This window comes from Xiphophorus maculatus, chromosome 18 (genome assembly GCF_002775205.1).
Source record: "Xiphophorus maculatus strain JP 163 A chromosome 18, X_maculatus-5.0-male, whole genome shotgun sequence".
NCBI classification, from domain to species: Eukaryota; Metazoa; Chordata; class Actinopteri; order Cyprinodontiformes; family Poeciliidae; genus Xiphophorus; species Xiphophorus maculatus.
The window spans coordinates 25,660,681-25,682,224 of NC_036460.1; the positions used below are offsets into that span (position 1 = coordinate 25,660,681).

General features: G+C 39.5%; 2 protein-coding genes across 3 annotated transcripts; both read right to left on the bottom strand.

The window, feature by feature from the left end:
* Positions 1-1,965: 1,965 nt before the first annotated feature.
* On the bottom strand, positions 1,966-13,913 carry LOC102230979 (microtubule-associated protein 6 homolog). Of its 2 annotated transcripts, XM_023351315.1 has the most exons (4): positions 12,644-13,913; positions 9,187-9,400; positions 7,584-7,632; positions 4,517-4,600 (listed from the first exon to the last, which is right to left on the bottom strand). In XM_023351315.1, exons 1-3 carry the CDS (start codon positions 13,351-13,353, stop codon positions 7,588-7,590), a joined length of 969 nt encoding a protein of 322 aa, XP_023207083.1. In that variant the 5' UTR covers positions 13,354-13,913; the 3' UTR covers positions 4,517-4,600; positions 7,584-7,587. The 2 variants fall into 2 exon arrangements, with proteins under 2 accessions (XP_005800959.1, XP_023207083.1); XM_005800902.2 differs by lacking the exon at positions 7,584-7,632 and having other exon boundaries at positions 1,966-4,600; positions 12,644-13,876.
* A 955-nt stretch (positions 13,914-14,868) lies between these two features.
* LOC102225093 (52 kDa repressor of the inhibitor of the protein kinase-like) lies at positions 14,869-21,085 on the bottom strand. Its single transcript, XM_005800963.2, has 5 exons — positions 20,738-21,085; positions 19,634-19,754; positions 19,426-19,533; positions 19,295-19,331; positions 14,869-18,066 (listed from the first exon to the last, which is right to left on the bottom strand). Exons 1-5 carry the CDS (start codon positions 20,824-20,826, stop codon positions 16,172-16,174), a joined length of 2,250 nt encoding a protein of 749 aa, XP_005801020.1. The 5' UTR covers positions 20,827-21,085; the 3' UTR covers positions 14,869-16,171.
* Between the last annotated feature and the right edge of the window lie 459 nt (positions 21,086-21,544).

A 21,544-nucleotide genomic window follows, 5' to 3' on the forward strand; every position in this document is an offset into this window, starting at 1 on the left:
TCTTTATTTATAGTTCTTAACCGCGTTCAGTTAAGCACAAAATGTAATATTTATGGCAAATTTAGGTTTTAAAGAGTCTTGGACAAGCTGATTTTTCGGACAAGAAGTCGTTCTAACAGTCTGGATTGGCCCAACCTCTCTGACTTGGATCTGGCAGAAAATTGTTGAAGAGTTGAAGATTAGCCCATTGGCATGAGGTCTTCCTACATCACAAAGATGATAAATCAAAATACTAGTCGGAACTTGCAAAAAGCTGGTCAGAATTTATTTTTTTTTTAATTTGAAAGCTGTAATATTAGTACTGCAAATATGGGGAAGAGTATACAGTATGTATAGCATGCCACTTTTTAAAAAATCAAAATAGAAATGCCTTTTTAAAAACATTTATACAGATTTTGATGTTTCTTAGTTATCTGTTGTAAGATCTCTGTTTATAATAAACAAACTTCTTGTTTTGCATTAAACTTTTTCAGAGGTATGAATAACTTTATTTGACAGGCACATTAGTCATTTTAATGTGTTAGTATGGATGTGACAAATTTCTAGAAACAACGGAGAACCTCTTAGAAATATAAAATTAAAGACAATTAGAAAAGAAAAGAACCTCCTCTTTCAAATGGAAGCTGAAGATGTGTACTTGTAATCAGTCGTGTAATCAATCTAATATTATAAAAAGAAAAGCTGGACCCTAAAACTAGCTATAATCTTCTGAGGGCACCATATCCTCCAAAATCCTGCCCTGTTATAAAGATTTATCTTTAAATACCACACATATAATATATACAAAAAGGCAAATGTAAATGCAAAAAGTGAACAATATATTCCAGAAAACTTGAATATATTCAAGTTTTACATTAGTTATATCTGGAGCAAAATGTAACTAAAATGTAACTTTTTAGTTACGTTTTGCTCCAGTACTAGGAGTTTGGAGCTTATTAAAAAAAAAACACATAATCCACAGAAACCGAAGGAGTTGGTGAATGTGCAATTCCACGCGTCTCCACTAGAGGTCAGTATTTGCTGGCATTAACGCCACAAAAGCAAGCCTCATGAAGCAATGTAGCAGCTCGAAGTCTTCCATCGTGAACACATACAGATAGCGTACAAAAAAAGGTTGACTTAAAAGCTGTTTATGCTACAATTATCCGTACTGAACAGCAGCTGCATTTGTGTGTCAGTTCATAAACCATCACTCATCTTTGACTGACCGGACATCCGGATGCTGTTTCCACATTCACAGGTCACACGGATTGGTTTCCTTCACATCTTACATCCTGGACACTGTCGAACTGCAACTGAACACGAAATGAGATGAAACCCCAACCAAGCAGACGAGAGCCATCACTCAGCTCATATTTAATATTTCATGGTGCTCTGCAAAACAAGGCCCGTAAGTGCTGAATTATTAATAGATTTTTTTTTTTTTTGTCTGGATGGCTTGATCACAAAAATGTGACTACCAGCAGGAAGAAGAATATGATCTCCTTTAAGGTTCTGTTTCAGGTCTTTTTCCTTTTGTTTCTCAAACAAGTGACACTGCTTCATCTCGTCGTGATGGCTCAGGAGCTCGGGTTGCAACACATTTAGTTGTTTTTTTTCTAAGAAATAAAATAATTGCTGAATCGCTGAAATAGGTTGACATATTTTCTTACCATTATTAAAGTAAAAATGGAAAATGCAATGACTAGAAGTCAAAGAAATGTCATGCTTGAAACTAGGTTTTCTAAAATATTCACCCAAACCTAACAAAACAACAAAAAGGTTCTTTACATGATTAAGATAAAGTACATTTTCATACAGATTCTAAACATTTTTATTATACAAATGTTTTTTTTTTGTATTTGTATGTATAAATGAAAACAATAAAGTGACCACGCTCTATTTTTTTGTCTTATGTTAACCCACGTCTGAATTTTTCTTTATGTCACATTTACGCACGAGCAATAACTTAACAAGTCACAAAACTGGAGTCTGCACCATTATTTTAATTCAATTCATTCAGAGCAAGCTGAGGATACAAGCACAAAAAGAAAGAAAGAAAAAAATAATAATAATCACAACACATCTGCAGCCCGTATGACATCGTCACTTCCATCTGGTCCGAAGCTGCAGCGGTCCAAACCCCACGACGTGAAGGATGAGAGAGGTAGCACCAAGGTGTTAAGAGTGCAGAGCAGCACTTCTGGTGGTTGTGATCTTAGCGGGCGGCAGGCTTGAAGGAGATCAGACACAGAAACAAGCTTTCCAAATCACACACGCTCACACAGAGAAGCAGAAACTTTCAGCAGCATTTCAAAGAGCTGAGCTTGAAGTCCTGGCCCATTCCTTGCCCTTAAACACCTGGAGAGATCGGCCCGTTCAACAAAGACAGTGATTGTTTTTCTTTTTCCTAAATGAGCTCAACTCTGTAATCACAACTTAGAGGAGTGTGTGGCAGCCAACGCCACAAAATATAGAGTTTTTTTTGCAGAAACCAATCAAAGGAACCTGTTTGCATTTAGATCGAAAGAAACATTTTTCAGAGTGAAACCATAAATGCTGGTGTGGTTATTTTACAGCAGTACCAGCCACTAATCCATGAGATTACTAGTTAAATGTATGTCTTGTTGTGAACAGAATCTATTTCTACTCATGCATTATACTTGAAAAAGGTATCTCACCTATACATTTATCTTTAAAGGCTCCATTTACAAGCTCGAGTGCAACTGTGACCGCGTACAGTCTGCCACTCAACCAAAAGAAAGGTCTTGCATGCAAGCTGTAGCAAATACATTACAGTTAATTGAATTTCCCCAACAACCAATCGGATTACGCCAGACATCACCCGGAACAATGAAATAAAAACCAGGACCAAACAGCGGAGGCACTGTAAGTAGGGAACCAGAAAAAACAGAGCATTTCGCAAAAATAAAAATACTCACGTGAAAAAAGGATCTCCTTGACATAGTTTTTTTTTAATACAATTATGTCAGTACTTAACTTAGAGAGATTCAGGGAGAAGAAACAAAAGCCCTACTAGACATATGTCAGTGCTGTGTAAAAGTCTTGAGCCATCCCTCATTTCATTATATCCTCGTCACACTGTTGCGTATATGCCTTGCATTTTAAAGCTGCATAAATATATGAATATATTTGAGTACATAAAGTTCATCTTTCTGTGCATCTGATACTGTAGCACACATCTCCAGCAAAGAGCCTGTCCCATAATTTTTGAACGCATCAAAATGATCTAATACGTTGTTATCTAAATTATATTTCATCTCAGGCTATGACATGCAGACGCTCTGTCTGCGCCGATGAAGATGAATTGGTTTTTACATGCCGGATGCTCGGAGTTTAATCTGTTTTTGATTAATTTGGCCTTGAATTATTAGGCTACTTAGAGGCACTCGTTTGGCGAGTAACGAGCGTCAGACTTTCAACCCAAGATGGTCAGTCAATCATGGTTAAAAAAAAGAAAATAGGTTAAAGGTAACTTGCAAACATACATGACAGGATAAGAAACAGTAAGACAGCAGCTTTAGATTTCATTAGCATTGCACAAAACTTTCTTGAGTTCTTTAAAGCAGGTTTGAGCAAACGTTCTCCAGACTTTGTATCCATCTTTTTCATCAGTGACTACTTTTTCACTTACATTTTATGATACGCCCTATACGTCACTGTTTGTTTTCAAACTGACCCTCAGATCATGTAAGCATAAAATAGTTCCCCAAGTTAGGCAATTAGCCTGTATTGTGTTAATAAGTACCAGCCAGTGGAACAAAAATAACTGAGGCAAATCATTTTGTTTCTCTTTCTTTAGCTACGTTCACCGGAATACAGCTTTATGCTAGCAAAATCTGGGATTTTTTTTGCATTTTGAAAATTAAACTAAAGCATGTACAAGTAAAATAAAAGACTAAGAATTTAATAAAAAAGTGGCACTCAAGAAAAGGACTACTGAAAAAGGTGAGGTCCAACAAGGAGATCCTTGAAAAGTCTGGAGAAATATGGCTTGAAACCTACGCAAAAGTCGGGACTGTTTTAAGGCAAAATTTTAAAGTAACGAGGGCTAGCTCTGGGCTTTTGTCACAACACTGTACAAGCACTCTTATGTCTCTTTTTGTTTGTTTTTTTAGTTTAATGTCAAGTGGAACTCATATGTGCAAATTATGTGCTCAATAATAGAAAAGCGGTTCTGTGCGCCGGAATACAAAGGAGTCACAAACACTCACACGTTCACATACGGGTTAGAGTGAAATTATTCGCATTATCCTAAAAGCTCGACGTCATTCAAACGTGATCCTACGTGTAAACCTGGCAACAGGTGAGGAGATGAACGAAAGAGGCAGAGAATTATTTTCTCTGCGATGTCGTCACACACCTAAAAAGCGTACGAGTTGACCCCTTCCTAATGTTTGGCCTCGGCCAGTCTGTTGCTGATCTCTTTGCTCTTCTTCGTCACCGTTCCCTCTGGCATGGCTTCGGGTGTCTTCGCAGACGGTTTCTTCTTGGCCAACTGGGAACCAGCAATCTGCTTCTCCTTAGATTTTTTCACCATCTTCCCGGTCGTTGTTGTTGGCGCCTTTTTTGGTTTGGTGCGAGACGTTGGTTTGTCCACCTGGAAAAGAGAAGATGGGTTTAAAAAAAAAAAAAAAAAAGAGGATATAGCTCACAGCACTGACCTTTAGTCTGAAAAAAAAAAAAAAAGAATGGCTACGTTCACACGGCAGGTCTTGATCCTCAGTTCCGATTTTTTTTTTTTGTGGTCATTTCATATTATCGAGTAGTGTGTCTGCAATCAGACTTTCTGTGTGAACAGTTCACGACCCCAAACGCACAAAAAAAAAAAAAAATCGCAGACACTATTTATGAAAATGATAATGGGTCTGTTGATCAATTTTGAAGTTGCTAAGCTATGGCAGCTGGAAATATTGTCACAAGGTCATGTGACTGGAACTCAATTGAAAGAAGGCCCAGCTTCTGTAGAGAAATCTGTTTGAATGCGTAGTCGGTGTAGTGGTGGGCTTGCCATGTGATGCGCCTCACTGACACAGACGTCTTTCATGATTTCACAATGAAAGACGTCTCAGCCCTTCATTGTCTCAGCCATTGTTCACTTCTGGATTTGCCGCGTCTGGCTTCGTCTGGCGCGGAATCATGAAGCAGGCCTCACATCAATGACATGAAAACCGTATAAAATACGACATGGCCGTTCAGTCCGCAGAGACTTTAAAAACTATAGAATATGAAAATTAGATTTTTTAAGGGTGGGAAAACATCGTAGTTGGGCTGATATTTGCAAAGAAAAATATCCGATTTGGGTTGAATTTGCCTGCTGTCTGAACGTAGCGGATGATGTCTGAGTTATAAACCGAAGCTAAAGCCAGCTGCTGTTTTTCTTAGCTTAGTATGATGGTTAAAGGTGGACAATGGATTCTCTCAGTGCTTTAAAGTTTGTGTTGTTTCCTGTGCTGTTGCCAGGAAATATTGGCCGATAAAAGAACTGGACCATTTTTTGTGACTCGGTTTTTACTATATTTGTTCCCTAATGGAATAAATGTACTCAAATTAAAGTTGTAATCTTTCCAAATTTTTCAATGTGATATTAGCATACTGCAAAAAACAAATCACTATAAGGCTTTTACCAAATAACAAGTAAAAAAGGGAAGAAAAACTCTGTAAGATATTTAGTTCTTTATTTTTAAAAAGTATTGAAATATTGACATCTACTCTTATTTTAAAATTTTGATTGTTGATTTAATTTTACTTAAACAGAAAAAAAACCCATATTTTACTTATTAAACAATAGCAAAACACTGGTAGAAACACCATGCTCCTAGTCTTAGCCCCTTTGGTTGAAAACTTTTCAGAGATTTTTCTTGTAGCCATCTACCATCAGCCTTTTATTCTAAGATAACATGATACCACAGACATGTCTGCATGTAAGTTACTAAGTGAAACTTTGAGTACAGCAAGATATTCAGCTGCTGGCTTTAGCTTTACATTTAAAAATTATTTTTTGGGGGGGAAAAAAGACATTTTATTCTTCTTCCTAAATATAAAAAAAACCAAACACTGAGCACATTGTTCAAAATGTGCCTTAAACGTGACTATAATTAGAGTAAAATTCACATTTTTGCATGCAATACATACCTTTTTTTTTACCCTTCCTCTTAAAATAATGCCTCCTTACAGCATAGGTGATGTATATAAACGTGGTAAGTGCAGTTAGAAAGGAAAAAGCACAAATGTGTTTGTGCCTTTCTTCCTACATAATGGTGGTTCATGCAGTCTCTTTAAAAAAACTGTTTTTAATTGAACAACACATCAGAAATTTAATGTTAGTCTTATGGCTTTAAGGATGAAATACTTTAGTACAGACACTGTTAGCGGTGGCAACATGTAGAGACCTGACAAGCAAGCTTGCAATTGCTTCAAATACAGACTTTGAAACGATGAGAGCAGAGAGCTGCTGAAAGCGAGCCACTAAGCGTAGTTCTGCTCCTTAGTCAAAATTAAAAAACAGCATAGTGGAAGACCTTCCAGCTACTACAAATGATCTCGTATAAAGCAAAAAAAAAGTTGCAAAACATGCTCAACTTTTGTTTGAAAAAGTAAACTTAAAAATCTAAATGGTAAATGGTCTAAATGGACAGATGTCTTCTGGAAGGCTGCACCTGGTGGTAATAATGACGTTTGTATTTGTGTGAATAAACAGAGGCTGGTGCAAAGTACAGGCAACAAAGCTGCTAATCAGCCGACTGCAGATCGCTTTCTCTATAAAAAGCTCAACAGCAATAATCTGTTCCTACTGTAATATCTACAATAGGAAATAAGAAAAAATGCTAAATTCAGCAGGGGTTTTATGTTTGCTTAATGCTGCAGTAGGTAACTGACAAAAAATAAATACAATTTTACCCATTTGTCCAAACTGTTGCCATTTCATAACTTAAATCTGTCACTGCATAGTATGAGACAGATGTGGATCTACTGCTATCTGCAGCTAAGTGAGAGCTAAGGGACTCTCCTCCTGGCCAATCAGAGCCAGGAGGAAAGTCTGGCTCTGATTGCCACATAGCACAGCTAGGGTCTTAGCTGTGCTATGCTACAGCTCCTGCCTCACAGTAGAGTCTGCCGCGACTGTGCAAGGTAGTTAGCATAGCCACGGAGGAGAGCAGATAAACAGCTTTCCTGTAACAGTAAGTTGTTCCTCCGCCATTAGCACAGCTGCAGCAAACCGGCAATCATGAGCAGCGCTTACATGTGAGTGATTGACAGCGCTAAGACCCTCTTGCTCTTATTCTTATCTGTTACTCACTGAACATCTGCAAGTCATTTATGCTAAACCTCCTTCAACAAATGTTTCACGTCCCGTCGGGTCTACAGAGGCGGCCTGGGCGTGGCAGCCTGAGAGGTGGGCGCAGAGTGAGTGTGTGTCTGAGGGTTCTCCAGCGGACTGGTGGTTAAATGTGTCTGAGGCTCGCTAAGGCCGGGATGCATTCAGGGCGTGAGAATGTGCGTGAGCAGAATGCATGTCTGCATTCGTCTGATCAACCCGGGGGTCAGTCTCCATGCTTGTCTGGAAGAAACAGAGAACACACCTGACTACAGCAGGTGGAGAGCAGAGCTGCTCTCCGTCTCTGAGAGGCCCTAGGAGAACGAGAGAGGGAGCGGCCAAGTGAACAAACCAGCGTTACACACAGGATGAAACCAGTTTCATGCGTGCTGTGCAAGAGTTTTGAATCGACCCCTCTTTTTCAGTTGATTGAAAGAGCAAGACTTTTTTTTGGTATATTTTAAAGTGGTATCAGTCACTGTCTGCATGTGTGTGTGCGGGTGTGTGTGTGTTTCTGAAGGTCTTTTGATTTTATTTGGCTGTTGTTTCCCCTCATTTTTCCTCATCAGCTCTAATCTGACTCCTTTGACATGAGATGTAAAGAAATGAGGGATAACTCAAGACTTTTGCACTGCATTGCACATCAGTGAGTGTGATATAGGGAGAAAAACTTATATACAACACCATTCCACTTATCTTAAAATAACATAATCCATATTTTACACTTTATTTAATAATTAATTTAATACTTTATTTAATACTCTTTATTTTCAGTACGTTTATTTTAAAAGATCTCACATTATAAGCTTTTTACGTGTAGTCCATTTTGAAGTTAACCTTACAGGATGTAGGTTTGGAACATGACAGATGTTGAATTTCAGATTTTTTTTTTCTGGCACAAGACAAAAAATTTTTATGAAACATTTCCAGGAATTTTCAAATAGTTCATCATTTAATGAAGTCAAACAAGGTTCCAAGTGTTTGCGCTCTGACTGCAAATAATACAATTCTTCTCATAGACAATTTCTGACTTAGAAAGATTTGACCAACGAAAGAGTGCTCTCTGGTCTTTAGTGTTTTGAAGAGCTGCTGAGAGAAATAGTCCTCTGTGTCGTTTCCATTTGGAAAGAGGAAGTCGAGGGCTACAAATGAACACTAATCAAATTTAACTAATGAAGTATACTTCAGTTACATTTTTCTTTATGGGATCGTCAACAGGGGAGTGTCGCGAACCTTTTTCTTGGAGTAGCCAGTCAGGGTTATGGACAGTAGGAGAGTGGAACACAAAAATGTTAATTTGATCTAAATTCCCTGAGGTGTTATTTTACGATGGACAGCACGCCACAATTGGCGGAAATTGTGTCGTTTAGTCTGAAAGATAATCTATGTATGCTACAAATAAAGTGGTTCTAGTGGGAGCAGGCAGTCAGATTTCAAGGGTAGATTCAATGTGATATTTAGAAAATGTTGTCAAATATAAATCCAGTTTTAGGACATTTTTCGTATTTTTACCAAAGGTGGAGATACGTACGGAAAGCAATGGGATTGTAATCCAAAGCATGGTTTGTGTTTTTGTAGTTAAACTGAATTGTCGTTGTTTGATTTACTGCTTCACCTTTTGTTTTAGCTACTCTGAAGCCTTGAATAGCAACAATTGTTGGTTCTTTGTATGGTTAAGAGTTTATGAATTGCTACGAAGGCACATTTTTCGGCTTTGTTGCTTGGCGAATTTGATTGTTAAGGCTTTTGTCAACCTGTCATTAGGTCAAAGCATGAACATATTTTCTTTTGGAAAAGACTTTAATGTGAGCAAATCTGGCTACTTGGAGGACTGGTGGTTCGATTTTGCAGGTTTGGGGGTGCCTCACCTTGGCTGGCTCCTTGCCCGGCTCGCTGTACAGGCTGCGTATCCTCCGGCGCTCCAGCAGCTTGTTGTCAGTCGGCTGGGCCTTCACCTGCTCCCCTTTGTATGTGGCACTGTAGCTGGTTTCCAGGCTGGTCTCCTCTCCGGGTGGTTTATACTGGGAGGGAGCTTTGATCGGCTTCACTGGTTTCACATCCTTGTACGCCTTAAACTCGGTCCTAGGAAGAACAGCAAAATCGACTTTTATAAAGGCGCTTCCGAAAACGGAGCAGATGGGACGTGGAAAAACGAGCCAATCGACGAAAGGAACTCCGTCATGAATTGGTAAAAAGTGCCTCCTCATCGTCGAGTAGATTTATGAGAGATACTAAACATTTAACTAATGTTTAACTGCAACTCAATGCTAATTGTTGTCCATTTACAAAAAGAAATGACCTGTTATTAGATTTTTTCTATTTATCTCTGCCTGCTTTTCCCTTAATGACTTGGTTTTTCATTTCTGCTTAGAAACGGTCTCTTTGGACTAAAGTCAGAACTTGACGTTTCGAGTTCTAGTTTGAAATCTGCGTAATCTAATTTCTCTGGGTTAACTGGATGGAAAATGCACAAGTGTAGACCTGTGGACAGTTAGGACAGCATCTTTTTTCCTGTATTCCCCAAAGACTGACAAGTCAAGCAAATTGGGATCAGTAATTACTGAGGCAAAACTGTAGAACTTTACGTCTGGAATCAAAAGTTTTCCTCACGAAAGTGAGTTAGGCGTCATCAGATGATGGCTTTTTTTAATATACTAATCATCTTTTGTTTGGCTCAACTTGTTTTTATGTCAAACTAATCGATAGCATTGATTTCCTTTGGCAGGTTCTGATTGATGATTCGACAGTCCACTAGAATCATATTGCATTTTCCCTGTTCATGTAATGCATTTAAGATGAAAAATCCTACTTTTTCATTTGGTAAACAGCATGTTGTATAATTAAAAACATTTTTAAACTTTTTTTTCCCTTTCTAGTCAAACTTTGTTACACTTAACAAAACCAACACCGATCAGTTTATACTCCTTGTAGTCCGTCTGAAAGAAAATTGGTCCGGCTCAGTTAAAATCGAACTTTAAAGGAAACTGAAAATTGATGTTGGTCAAAAGACTGATGGGTGCTTTTCTGCAGAAAATGTTCACACACACTCGGTTGCCTTCAGACCCTTTTGCTAACCTCATTCTCTCGGGGTCAAGAGCATTGATTAGGTAGTAATCCCGGGAAGTGTAAGGCGGTGGCGGAATCAATGATGAAACCCTTATCTGTTGCAGTATCACTTGCTTTCTGGTTAGACTGAAATAGGAGACATTGAAACACCGAATATCTTTTCATGAGCTCCATGAAAAGATCTTTTTATTTAAAAAATTTAAAAAAAGATCTTCGACACCAGCCCAAACAGTGAGGCATGAGGCTCTATCTTTAGTGTTAAAGTTAAAGAAAATCTACTGTTTGACCCCACTGTTCACTACAATGGAAAGCTACACTAAAGCCGTTTTCTTCTGAGTCAGTCTTGTGAGGTTGTGCCGTACACTGCCCCCTACTGGCAAGCTAGAGTAAAGATCACAAAACATGTATCTAAACACATCCTTCTGTAGGAGATCCTCACAGGTTAAGAAAAATAAATAAATCACTAACAAGTATTTTAAAAATTACAAAAATTCTGATTATGTTTTTTAATTTTTTTTATTTTATGTTGGCAGTAAAATGAAAATAATCAAGTATCCATTAAAGTGAAAATCATGCATCACGGTCTACAAGAGACATTTTCACCAATAATGGAGTTGAAGTGGTCTTGAAAAGACTTCAACAGGAGATAATATCGCGGCCGTTTTGCCATTAGACCGTAAGTTATGTGGTTTTGATCTCAAAAAACATAATATTAGCATCCATACATCCATTTTCTAACACCCTTGTCCCTAGTGGAGCCGGGAGGTGCTGGTGTCTATCACCAGCGAACGTTTCGGGCGAGAGGCAGGGTTCACCCTGGACAGGTCGCCAGTCTGTCGCAGCATATTATTAGCAGAATTACTTAATTGTGCAAGTTTCAGTTAGTGTCCAGAAAAGCCGTGCATAACACAAAGTCCTGCAGGAAGGGAAGCAGAGTTAATATTTCAGCAAAAAATAATTAGCAAGACAGTGACAGCAGCTGTAGAACATGTCCAAAAAAAGGATTTGGATGCACAGAAAGCAGAGACATTGAAGCTAAATGTATTTTTTTCTGATACTGAACTTATTTTAATTATAGTTTATAGTTTACAATCAATAAACATGTCTTTGCCACACAGGTTTAAGTACAGTTTGTGGCTGCTTAGGTTAAAAGTACTTGAATTCACAAAGTACAAGTTGACAAACATACCAGTTGCACATATAATAAGGAAAACATTATTAGCTATTTTATCAGTCATACTTCAGAGCAAATTTCATTATTTCTGCTGCTTCATTTCAGGCATACCTTTAAAAGAAATTGTCAATAAATCAGCAAGTAATCGCTGTTCTTGGCAGTTGATGGCGAACGTAACAGGTTGGCCGCTTCCTAAAAACTAATGATCTACTTTAGCATAACATATCAATACCAAGTTGATATCAGCATCAGATGGATACTCTCATGGTGAGTTTCAAATTCCCTCTTGAAATTTTATTTTATTTTTGGTATTCTAGTGTCTCAACTCTACGTAAGTAAGATTTTGTTTCTCAAATTATACATTTTTTAGATGCACACAAATATGTTTTGTTTTTCTGTTATTTCTCTTTATTGTGTTAATATGCTATTAAAGTGTTTTGCAGACACTTTCTTCCAAATTCAGACTAAGGTTTTAACAAGACATTTTAAAGGAATAACAACAACAAAACGGTAGAAAGTTTGTATCAAACTTGAATAAAAAGTATCAGGGCCGGTATCGTTGTATTTAATTGCTATGGAATCGATACCACAATATGAAGTATCGCACACCTCCACTTCATGCTGAGTCAACGGCTAAAAGAAAAAGCTGTACTAATTCAATTTTTACTTCAATGATTCAGGAAATAAAGGACCGTCCCATGTGGTGATTTTAACTCTTTGTTTGCTTCCTGTATACGGGATCACTTTGCAAAAACTAATTTTTAGAATATACTGTTATTTATTAGATCACATTTGTGAAGTGACTGCTGTGTTAATTAAGCGAAACCCATCCTGTCGGTTGATTTACTGTCGACGCATTGACTGTTATATCAAGCTGTGTGGGCATAACTGGAGGTGGGCCCAAAGTAAATTCTGCATGGTTTCTTTCGAGATGCTCGGATTTTCCCCACATATAGTCTAAAGACTTGCTGTACACCAAGTGGAATATGTTTTATGCCCATAGATAATGCAAAAATCTCATCATGCGTGAAAGGGTTACAGGATATAAGCCCCAGCTTTGTCCCGGTTTACCCTCACACTCTTACCTGTAGCTGCTAGAAGTCGACATGACCTCCTTTATCTGTCTGTTGAGAGCGTCCGCTGCGGCTCTGCCTCTCCGCTGCTCTGCGCTCACCTCCGCGGGTCCCTCCGTCTTCTCTGCCGCTTTCCTCTCCGCGGACTTCTCCCTCCTCGCCGCCTCCTTTGACTCCTTCTCTTGAATCTTCTCCTCGATTTCGCTCTTCTCCACGCCGCTCTCGCTCTCGCCAGCTGCCGCCGCCGCCGCGTGCTCCAGCTTGGAGCCGGCGGTGGGACTGGGCTTGGGGATCCACGGGTGGTCGTGCTTCCTCGGTATGGGCCAGGGCTTGTAATCCTTCTGGTACTGAGTCTCGTTGCTGAACGGCGCCGGCGGCGGCTGATACTCGTTCCGGGGCTTGCAGCTGGGCTCGGGGCGCACTCTCCACGCCTTGAAGTCTTGGCGCATGACGGACGCAGCGGACGCGCCGCCTTTGGCCGCTGCGGCACCCCCCGCCGCGGGCGGCGCCTTGGCGGCCTCTCGCTCCTCCGGATGCGGCTGGGTTTCTATGGCAATGGCCGCGGCCTGCTTCTGCCTGGGCTGCGGGTGGTGGGGCAGGTGCTGCACGTCGGCCACATCCGAGTATTTGGTGAAAACCAAAGGCACCGCGATGTCCGCCTTGTCCAGCTCGGTCCAAAAGCGGTTGATGCAGCAAGCGCGCGTGATGCACGGCCAGGCCATGACGCTCAACCTGAAGAGGAAGCCGACTGGAGAAGATGGGCAAGGGGAGGAAAAGGCTCTATCCGTGGACAAACGCGCAGAGAGGAGGGAGGTAAATAATTTTTGTATTTTTTTTTTAAAACGCGCGACGTTCGACGCAAAAGTCTCCCAATTCTGCAGCTCCCCTGGAACAGGTCGCCTCCCTCTGCTCGGTCTCGGTGAAGTTTAAGACTTTGGGGCTAACCGTGGAGTGAGCGTCGCCGTCTGGTTGCGCATCAAAGCGACCCCACCCCACATTTGTGCGATGCCCTGCGTGGTTGTACGGCGAAACATCACCTGAACTCCGTCTGCGTCCGTCCAGCGCGGAGAGGGAGGAGATACAGTTAACCCTCCTGCTGCCATTGTTACGACATTCAAAAAGGGGGATAAAACTAAATTAGCATAAATAAATGCTTACAGACGACACAGCACAGGAAGAGGCGCATGTCGGTATATTAAGTTACAAATGAAAAGGTAGTAAATGAAAATGTGAAACGTGTCACACCTCGGTTAACATAAAATTCAAGGACTTTCCAAATTTCACCACATTTAAATAGCACCGCTTAATATGTTATCGATAAACGATTTTAATACAATCTAAATTTTAGTATTATTGAGACAAAAAACAAACAAACATGAAAAGCTTGTAGTTGTGTCAGAAAAGAATCAGTGAAACAAAGCGGATTTAATCTACAGCCTACAATCACACAGTTACAAGATATTAGAAAATCCTTCCACGGGTCATTGAAATTCTTGAAACTTTGTGAAGATGAAAATCTAAAGTAAATTCAGAAACCTGGAAAGTTTTAGATTTTTTTTTCCCCAGAAATTGACGGAGCTTAAGTATTGAGAGCATATATGCGCGTGGAGAAACTTTTTTCAGAAGGCAAATGTATGAAAAATATGTTATTGGTAATTTATTTATTTATTTATTCAGGTACAATTGACGTCCATAATCATCCAAATTAACAGAAAATAAAAACTTGAAAACATCTTTTTGGTTTGATTTTTCCTTTTTTTTTTTTTTAATTGAATAACATCCAGCTTTAAATTATATTCTAATATACTGAGAAATATTTAAGATAGTTTGTAATGTCGTACTGCTGGTGTGATTACTTTGATCTTTTTTAGGTTTGTGTGACTCAGCAACTCTGATGCTGCCACTTAAGCTTATGAAGGACTGACAATATGACCTCTGCTAGAAGTTGCTTGTCCACATTTCTATTTAAAACATTGTTCATTTTTTTTCTATATCTAACAATTTAATTACATTAACAACTTTGTGTATTGAACTATGTTGGTTCATGTTTGTGAGTTAATTCGAGCTATTTGGGACTTGATTGTAGCTGGGAAAGTTTAATGTCGACATAACTGTGCAACTAACAAACCTGCTTTAACAGATTATTTTAATGTGCAACTTAAATATTTCTGCAGGACTAAAAAACATGGATTAATAACCTAAACATGGACAAAAAAAAAAAAAAGGAACACATTTTATGTTCTTTACAGGGCGTTTAATTGAAACTAATTAAACATTTCTCTCAAAAAATATACAAAAACAAAATCATGTTCAAAGCACAAGTAGAAAAAACCCCAAATATCACATTTTGTTTAGACATATCCTGGCATAACACGATACATGAACATAGTACAGACGGACTTCCAACACTATTGAAAACCAGAATAAAGAAACTCAGTAGGAGACAGATTTTACCAAACTTGTGCTGCTGCTCCCATTTGGTGTCCAGGAGAAGAGCCTTTTTCTTAAAAAAAACAAAAAAAAGAGTGATCTGCCTGCATCATGTCATTTGATTTAGAAAAAACCCCACAGAAGTTATCAGATCAATTACAAAAGTCACAAATATCAAAAGGTTAGTAATAATAAAAAAGATAATAAAACCCCCCAAAAGATTTGATTCATTTTATTACGGCGTCATCGCGTACGAGAAGTCAACAGTCTGTTGGAGAAACACTGAATATTTACACATCACACATTTTCTGTCATTTTTAGTTAAAAGTCTCTCAAAATTGTAAGCTACATAAACTGATTAAAAAAAACAAACATCCACTTCGCATTTGTTTGAATTTCAGAGCGAACTTTAACACAGACCACCGTCACTCTGCTGACCAGCTGAAGCTGCGTTGTTTCGTTTATTGACCAACGTCTCTCAGACTTCCAAGAAAGATTTAATTGTTTGTGCGAAAATGTTTCTGGTGAAGAAGTTATAAAGTACAATGGAGTATTTGGGCCATACTAAAAAAATTAAATAAAATAAAGTCAGAAATTACAAGAATATAGTTACAATATGACAAGAATAGTTATACTGAAAAGAATAAAGTTGAATTAAGAGAATAATAGAATTGAGCGTAAAGTTGTAGGGTCACGATAAGTTATACAGCGTCACAGTATTAAGAAAATGATCATTTTACAACCTAGAGTCAATATACGACTTTATTCTTGTATTATTTTTGATTTTATTATTGTACAACTTGTAATATTACTTAATTCTCACAACTTTATTCTAATTTTATTATCTTAGTTCTCGTAGCGTGGCCCTAATGCTCCATTGTAGTAAAGTCACCACCACCTTTAACTCTTTTATAGTAACTCTTGTGTAGCTACAGCTAGCGGGCTAAGTACCACCATGTCTGTTAAAACAACCGACTGCGTGGCGTTAAGATGACAAAATTATTTCAGATGCAGTAATAAGATAATATTCTACTTTTTTTTTTTCTTTTTTTTTGCAGTTAAAACTGGTATTTTACTCAAAGACAACAAGTGAGAATCCGACCCAAAGCTTCAGATCACTTTGGTCACAATGACGTCATCGCCAACGTCCTCGGCCTCAGCCTCGGGGTCATCCTCGGGGTACAGCCGGCAGTATTTGTCCACCATGACATCCAGGTCGTGCTTGACGTGGGTGTTGATGTGGAGCATCGCGAGACTTTTGTTTAAATGCTTCGCAGGCACGCTGCCGACGTACGCCTGCAGCCGCTCGGTGGCGGCGTCGCCCGTGCCTTTCTCGACTTTGAGCACCGGCATGGTGGACAGCACCTTGAGGAAGGCGTCCACGTTGGGGAAGAACTTGACGTCCGGCAGCTGCAGGGTCTCGTGGATGGTGGTGGGCAAGCGCACCTCTTTCCCTCTGTGCTTCCATTTGATTCTCCAGCAGTGGAGCTCGGCGGGAAGCGTGTCCGGGTTCGGGAGGTCGCCGCTGTAGACCTCGGCGAAGTTCTCCTCCGTGGTGTTGAACTTCATGTGGCCCATGACGGCCGGAACCAGCGACAGGCACTTGAGAGCTCGGAGGTTGTTGTCACAGAACATGTCCTCCACCTCCTGCATGATGCCGCGGATCACGGGTACGGTCACGTACTCCTTGAAGTAGGTCTCGGCCTGGATCTCGCCGAGGTCGGCCGCCCGCTGCTTCCGGAGGAAGAGCCTCGGGACGGACACGGGGATCTGCATGAGGGCGGCCAAGCTGACGGCCTCGCTGTACCAGAACTCGTGGTACACGTCGATGTTGTCGTTGACCTCATTGAGAGAGTACAGCACCGCCGTTAGGCTGCTTGCGGCGGAGAACACGTCGAGCGTTTCCCCCTGAAGGTTTCTCCCGAAGGCTCTGGTGAACGTCAAAACGTTCTTCAAGATGACGATGGTGACAATCACCTCAAAGTCCGCGATGCTTTCTCCGATGGAATACGCATCCGCAGTGACGCTACTGGAAAACTTTCTGCCGGCATTGTCCCGAATGCTATCCATGCACAGCAGGAGTGAAGGTAATATATCCAGCAACACGTCAAAGATGTTGTGTTGCTCCGTCCATCCGGAGGAGCACATCTTTTTGAGAGCATTTCTTTTCTCCTCGTTCTTCTGGAACTGAATGGAGATGGCCTTCTCCAGCTCATCCTGAGTGTGTGGGGTTTTAAAGAAGGACGTAATCCTCCTCAGATTCTCCATGACGATCTGCACGTTGGGGAAAGGTAGGTTGTTGGCGAGGTGGATGTTCAGCGCCAAATGCGAGCAAGGCATGTGCAGCGCGAGAGGGTACTTCTCCATCAGCAGTACGGCGACGGCCTTCATCTTAGTGGTGGAGGTCCCGGTGGCCTTGTGGGCCTGACCGCGACAGTCCTCCATGCTGAGTCCCCAGCGGTCCACCAGGAGAGCCTCCAGGCTTTCCACCAGCGCCGCCTCGTCTCCGTCCACGAACGGGAGGAAGTCCACGAACTCCTCTCTGAGGACGTTCTGCTGGTTGACGAAGCGGAGGAACACGGGCAAGTGTTTGCTGTTGGCGAATTCGACCAGGTCGCCCGTCACCAGGGAGTAGAAACGACTCTCCCTCACCTCCATGAGCATCTCCTCCCTCACCGTGTTCTCGCAAACGTCGAGGAGCTGGTTCAGCTGCGCAGTGCTGAGGTACTCGCTGTTCACCGCAGTCACCTCAAATCTCTTCCTCAGAGCCTCGTCTCCGGCATTCATGCAGTAATCTATGACGGCCTGGAAGTTGTTGGACTTGAGTTCTTCTTCGGATACTCTGCCGGTGGTCAAAGGGATTGCTTGTTTTGCCAGCATGAACAGAATCTCAAACAAAGACCTCAAATAATCCCGGTACTCTTTCTCATCGGCCGAGAGCTGAGGCTCGTTGTCAACCATGTTTGACAGATCCTCTTTTTTGATGGTCTGCTCAGCAGAAGCCACTGAGGATAGAGACATAAGGAACACAGGTTGTTTTAGATAAACAAATCATTCAATGGAGACGCACCAATCAGTTTCAGGTTTAGTGACAACCAAAATTAATAACTTTGGTTGCCACAAAATGTTTTTGCCTTTAAACTTAACTTCTAATTTAATATGAAATTGTCTTTAATATCTTATGTTAGCCATACTCTCGGCAAAATCTCTAAATTAAGTTTTAAAGAGATAAAGCAGAATTCCTTTGCAGTACTCAATGCAGCCTTCCTGTTATCTCCTAATCTCACTTTAAAGCAGCCTGATGGAGCAAACGTGTCTCAACATGTCCTAAAATTAGACTTATATTTTTAATTGCTTCTTAAACCTCCTCTACATCCACCTACTGGTTGATTTAAAACCCCTCTGAGATGGAAGAGTTGCTAACTTTGATCCTTATTCCAGTAACAACTTCCACCCTGAAGAGGGTCTTTGTTACTTATTCTGAAAGTTCTAAGCTAGAGCAGTAAACGTTGGAAAACAAGGGATTTTGTGGTTTCTGCCTTCCCAGTCACTAGAGCTGAAATGGTCAATCAGATTGTTTGAGATTTATCGATTCTTGACATAATTGTCAACTAATTTTGTAATCAATTAATCGTTAACTGGAATATACAGACTCACAAAAAGGGCAATTTCCTGAAAGAAAAATGCAGAGCAGTGATTAAGCCAAAGCTATATAAAAATATAGACATCTTGCATACAAGGTGTTTAAAAATCTTTTTCTGTAAATATGTAGAACTCAAAAAACTTCTATCAAGAACCTTTTTGCTATCCAGTTATGAATTGGTTAATCAAAAAACAATGAGTTGACAGAGCAGCCCTACATTGTACTGATACCAAGTAGAAAGGGCTGAGCTTTTCACATGTTGATGTTAAAAGTATTTTTTTTTTAGCTGCTTGATCCTTTGCTGCAAATAATCAAGCACACAATAAAAAAAAAAAAAAACTATGTTGTTACATTTGAGACAAATTATTATCCCCCCATTTAAAAATGAATTACATTTGTTTATTAGCAACTTGATGTATTTCTAATATCTTATAAAAAAGGCTTAAGAGGTTAAATGAAAAATCAACAGAAGGTCCCATTTTACTTATTCCATTAACCGTCAAAGTAATCAATTCTAGTCACCAGTCAATTGTTTCATGCGTAAATAAATTGACACAAAAGTACCTATAAAAAGTTCCCCAAATACTTACATCGTCTCTCTTTAATCCTCTGTATATCTTCATCAGTCTAGGGAAAATTAATAAACTGGGATTAACTCAAAAGAAAAAAAGAAAAAAATCAAGTTAGCTGAATTATTAAACAAGATTTATTTTTTCCTTACAAGTTCTTTTATCTGCTTCCGATGCCTGGTGTAAGGGTTTTTCAGATGGCTCGTCAAATCAAAAATGGTTGGGATGGCCGTGTCCTTTAAGACCGTCCTATAGGGGCTCTGAAATGAAAAACAATCAAATAAGACTGTATAAATACAGAATTATACACATGTAGATTTGTCACGCAAGTGCTAAAACACAGATGGCGTCGACACTCACAGTTTTGCACACCATGGCAGGGTCAAAGTGTTTGGCGCATAATCTGTAGTGCTTATTCAACTGGTCGGCTGTTTTGGCTTCGAGATCCGCCCTGCGGCAATTCTCCACCCAGATTCTGCATCTAGAAACAAAAACAAGCGGTAGGTTTCTAAAACATGACATTTTACTTTAAGTTTCGATAATGTAGTCATACTCTCCTAAGTAAAAGTGTTTATAATATGTTTTTTAATATTCATCTTTCAGACTACTAAAAATGTTCTCTTAATTTTTCTCCTCCAGTGGAAACTTGACCTCTCCAATGTTTATAATAAAATGCCATTTTATAGTAGGAAACTGTACAATTATATGTAAATGCATATGTGTATGTTTTGGGTAAATGTTTTAGCAGATGAGTCTAATTTCGGATCGTTTCTAAAGTAGAATTAGTTCTTCCTTCCCCTAACATAGATGCTAAGTCTGAAGTTCCATGCTGTAGTATTTTTAAACCAATAAGGGTTTAGGAATTTTATTTAAGTGCTAAATAAGTTTTAAAACAGAACATCAGGAAGAATATGTATAACTAGGTTGCATTTCCTGTTCCATTTTCAAAATCCACTCATCAATCCATTTTTCACTCCATTTATTTGTTCAAGTCTGTTGTTTGTGAATTATTCCTATCTAATGGTTCACCTCTGTAACAATATCACCATTAAACTTTTATATTTACATTTTAAATGCAACTTGGGGGGATTTTAATTTGCAAAAAGTATAGAATTTTTTACATTAAAAAAAAAAACGACCAGAGTACTTAAAAAGTAGTGGGATTTCTTCAACATGGTTTTACTCAAGTAAAAGCAAAAAGAAAATATTAATATTCGGGATAAAATCTACCCAAGGACTGAATAAATGATATTTAATATGTATTACTTGTGTAATTAGACAGACGGGTATTTTAATGTCTAAAGTTTAAATCTCCCTCTAAGAGGATGTGGTCGTAGGTAAAACATGAATTTTCATGAACATGAGCTCAACGTACACAAAACAAAGAACTCTTGTAAAGTTAGCGGGACTTTTAGAAATACTTTAAGATCGTCTTTGTGTGCGATGCGTTTTATGTTCCTTTACCTCTCAGGGTCTCGAGGAAACCGAAAAAATGCCAAGTCGGACTGTGTACTCTTCCGTGTGCAGTTTGGAGCCGCGCAAAAATTCGGCATGTTTCAGTCTGGCCAGTTAGCTTAGCTAACGTCGCTGGCTAATGTCCTCTGATAGCTTGATATCCTTTCAAGAAGCCAAGTCCACCGGTGAGATTCTCAAATCAAAGCTGGACTTTGACTTTGGCAAAGAAATGTCTCATCAACATCTCAAAAACAGATCAACAATCCAGAAAACCGCCACACAAAACAACAGTTACATTTAGACTCATGCGACTTCATTTTGCAGCGCCATGTCCCGCCCACGACGAATGTAACTGGACGAATGGAGAATCATTTGTATAACTATTGGTCAATCGAATTATCAGACAGACCAATCAAATTTCAGCCAGGCATTTTTTTTTCTTCTTTAGTCTATCTGACGTAGTTACCTTAACTTCCTACAGCACTCTGCTGCCACCCACAGGCATTTGATAACAGCAGATAAAACACAGGCCGTCCGGGCGTCTGCCATATTGTGAGTGGTGTGTTCTTCTTCTTGGAGTCCAAAAAACAAGTATGCTTTGAAATTAAGTTTGCTCAATAAAAATCACAAAAGTTTACCTTTATCTAACAGCAGAGAAACAGTTTTAACACATAGTGTTATATATTTATTTTAGGGATAATAACTGAGATTGCTGTGCCAAAAACACAATATCTCAATTTTTAAATCTTTAAAACAAGATAAGACACAGTTTTTTATTCATTGTGTAACATGCAAACAATCAGAGCTTTGTAAGCA

Coding starts and splice junctions, on each gene's coding strand:
- LOC102230979 (XM_005800902.2), bottom strand. CDS start 13,353: ATGGCCTGGCCGTGCATCACGCGCGCTTGCTGCATCAACCGCTTTTGG. Junction 9,401..12,643: donor TCGACTTCTAGCAGCTACAG/GTAAGAGTGTGA, acceptor TGTTCTTCCTAG/GACCGAGTTTAAGGCGTACA. Junction 4,601..9,186: donor CGGGCAAGGAGCCAGCCAAG/GTGAGGCACCCC, acceptor TCTCTTTTCCAG/GTGGACAAACCAACGTCTCG.
- LOC102225093 (XM_005800963.2), bottom strand. CDS start 20,826: ATGCCGAATTTTTGCGCGGCTCCAAACTGCACACGGAAGAGTACACAG. Junction 19,534..19,633: donor CTGCCATGGTGTGCAAAACT/GTGAGTGTCGAC, acceptor TTTTCATTTCAG/AGCCCCTATAGGACGGTCTT. Junction 18,067..19,294: donor GAGGATTAAAGAGAGACGAT/GTAAGTATTTGG, acceptor CTCTATCCTCAG/TGGCTTCTGCTGAGCAGACC.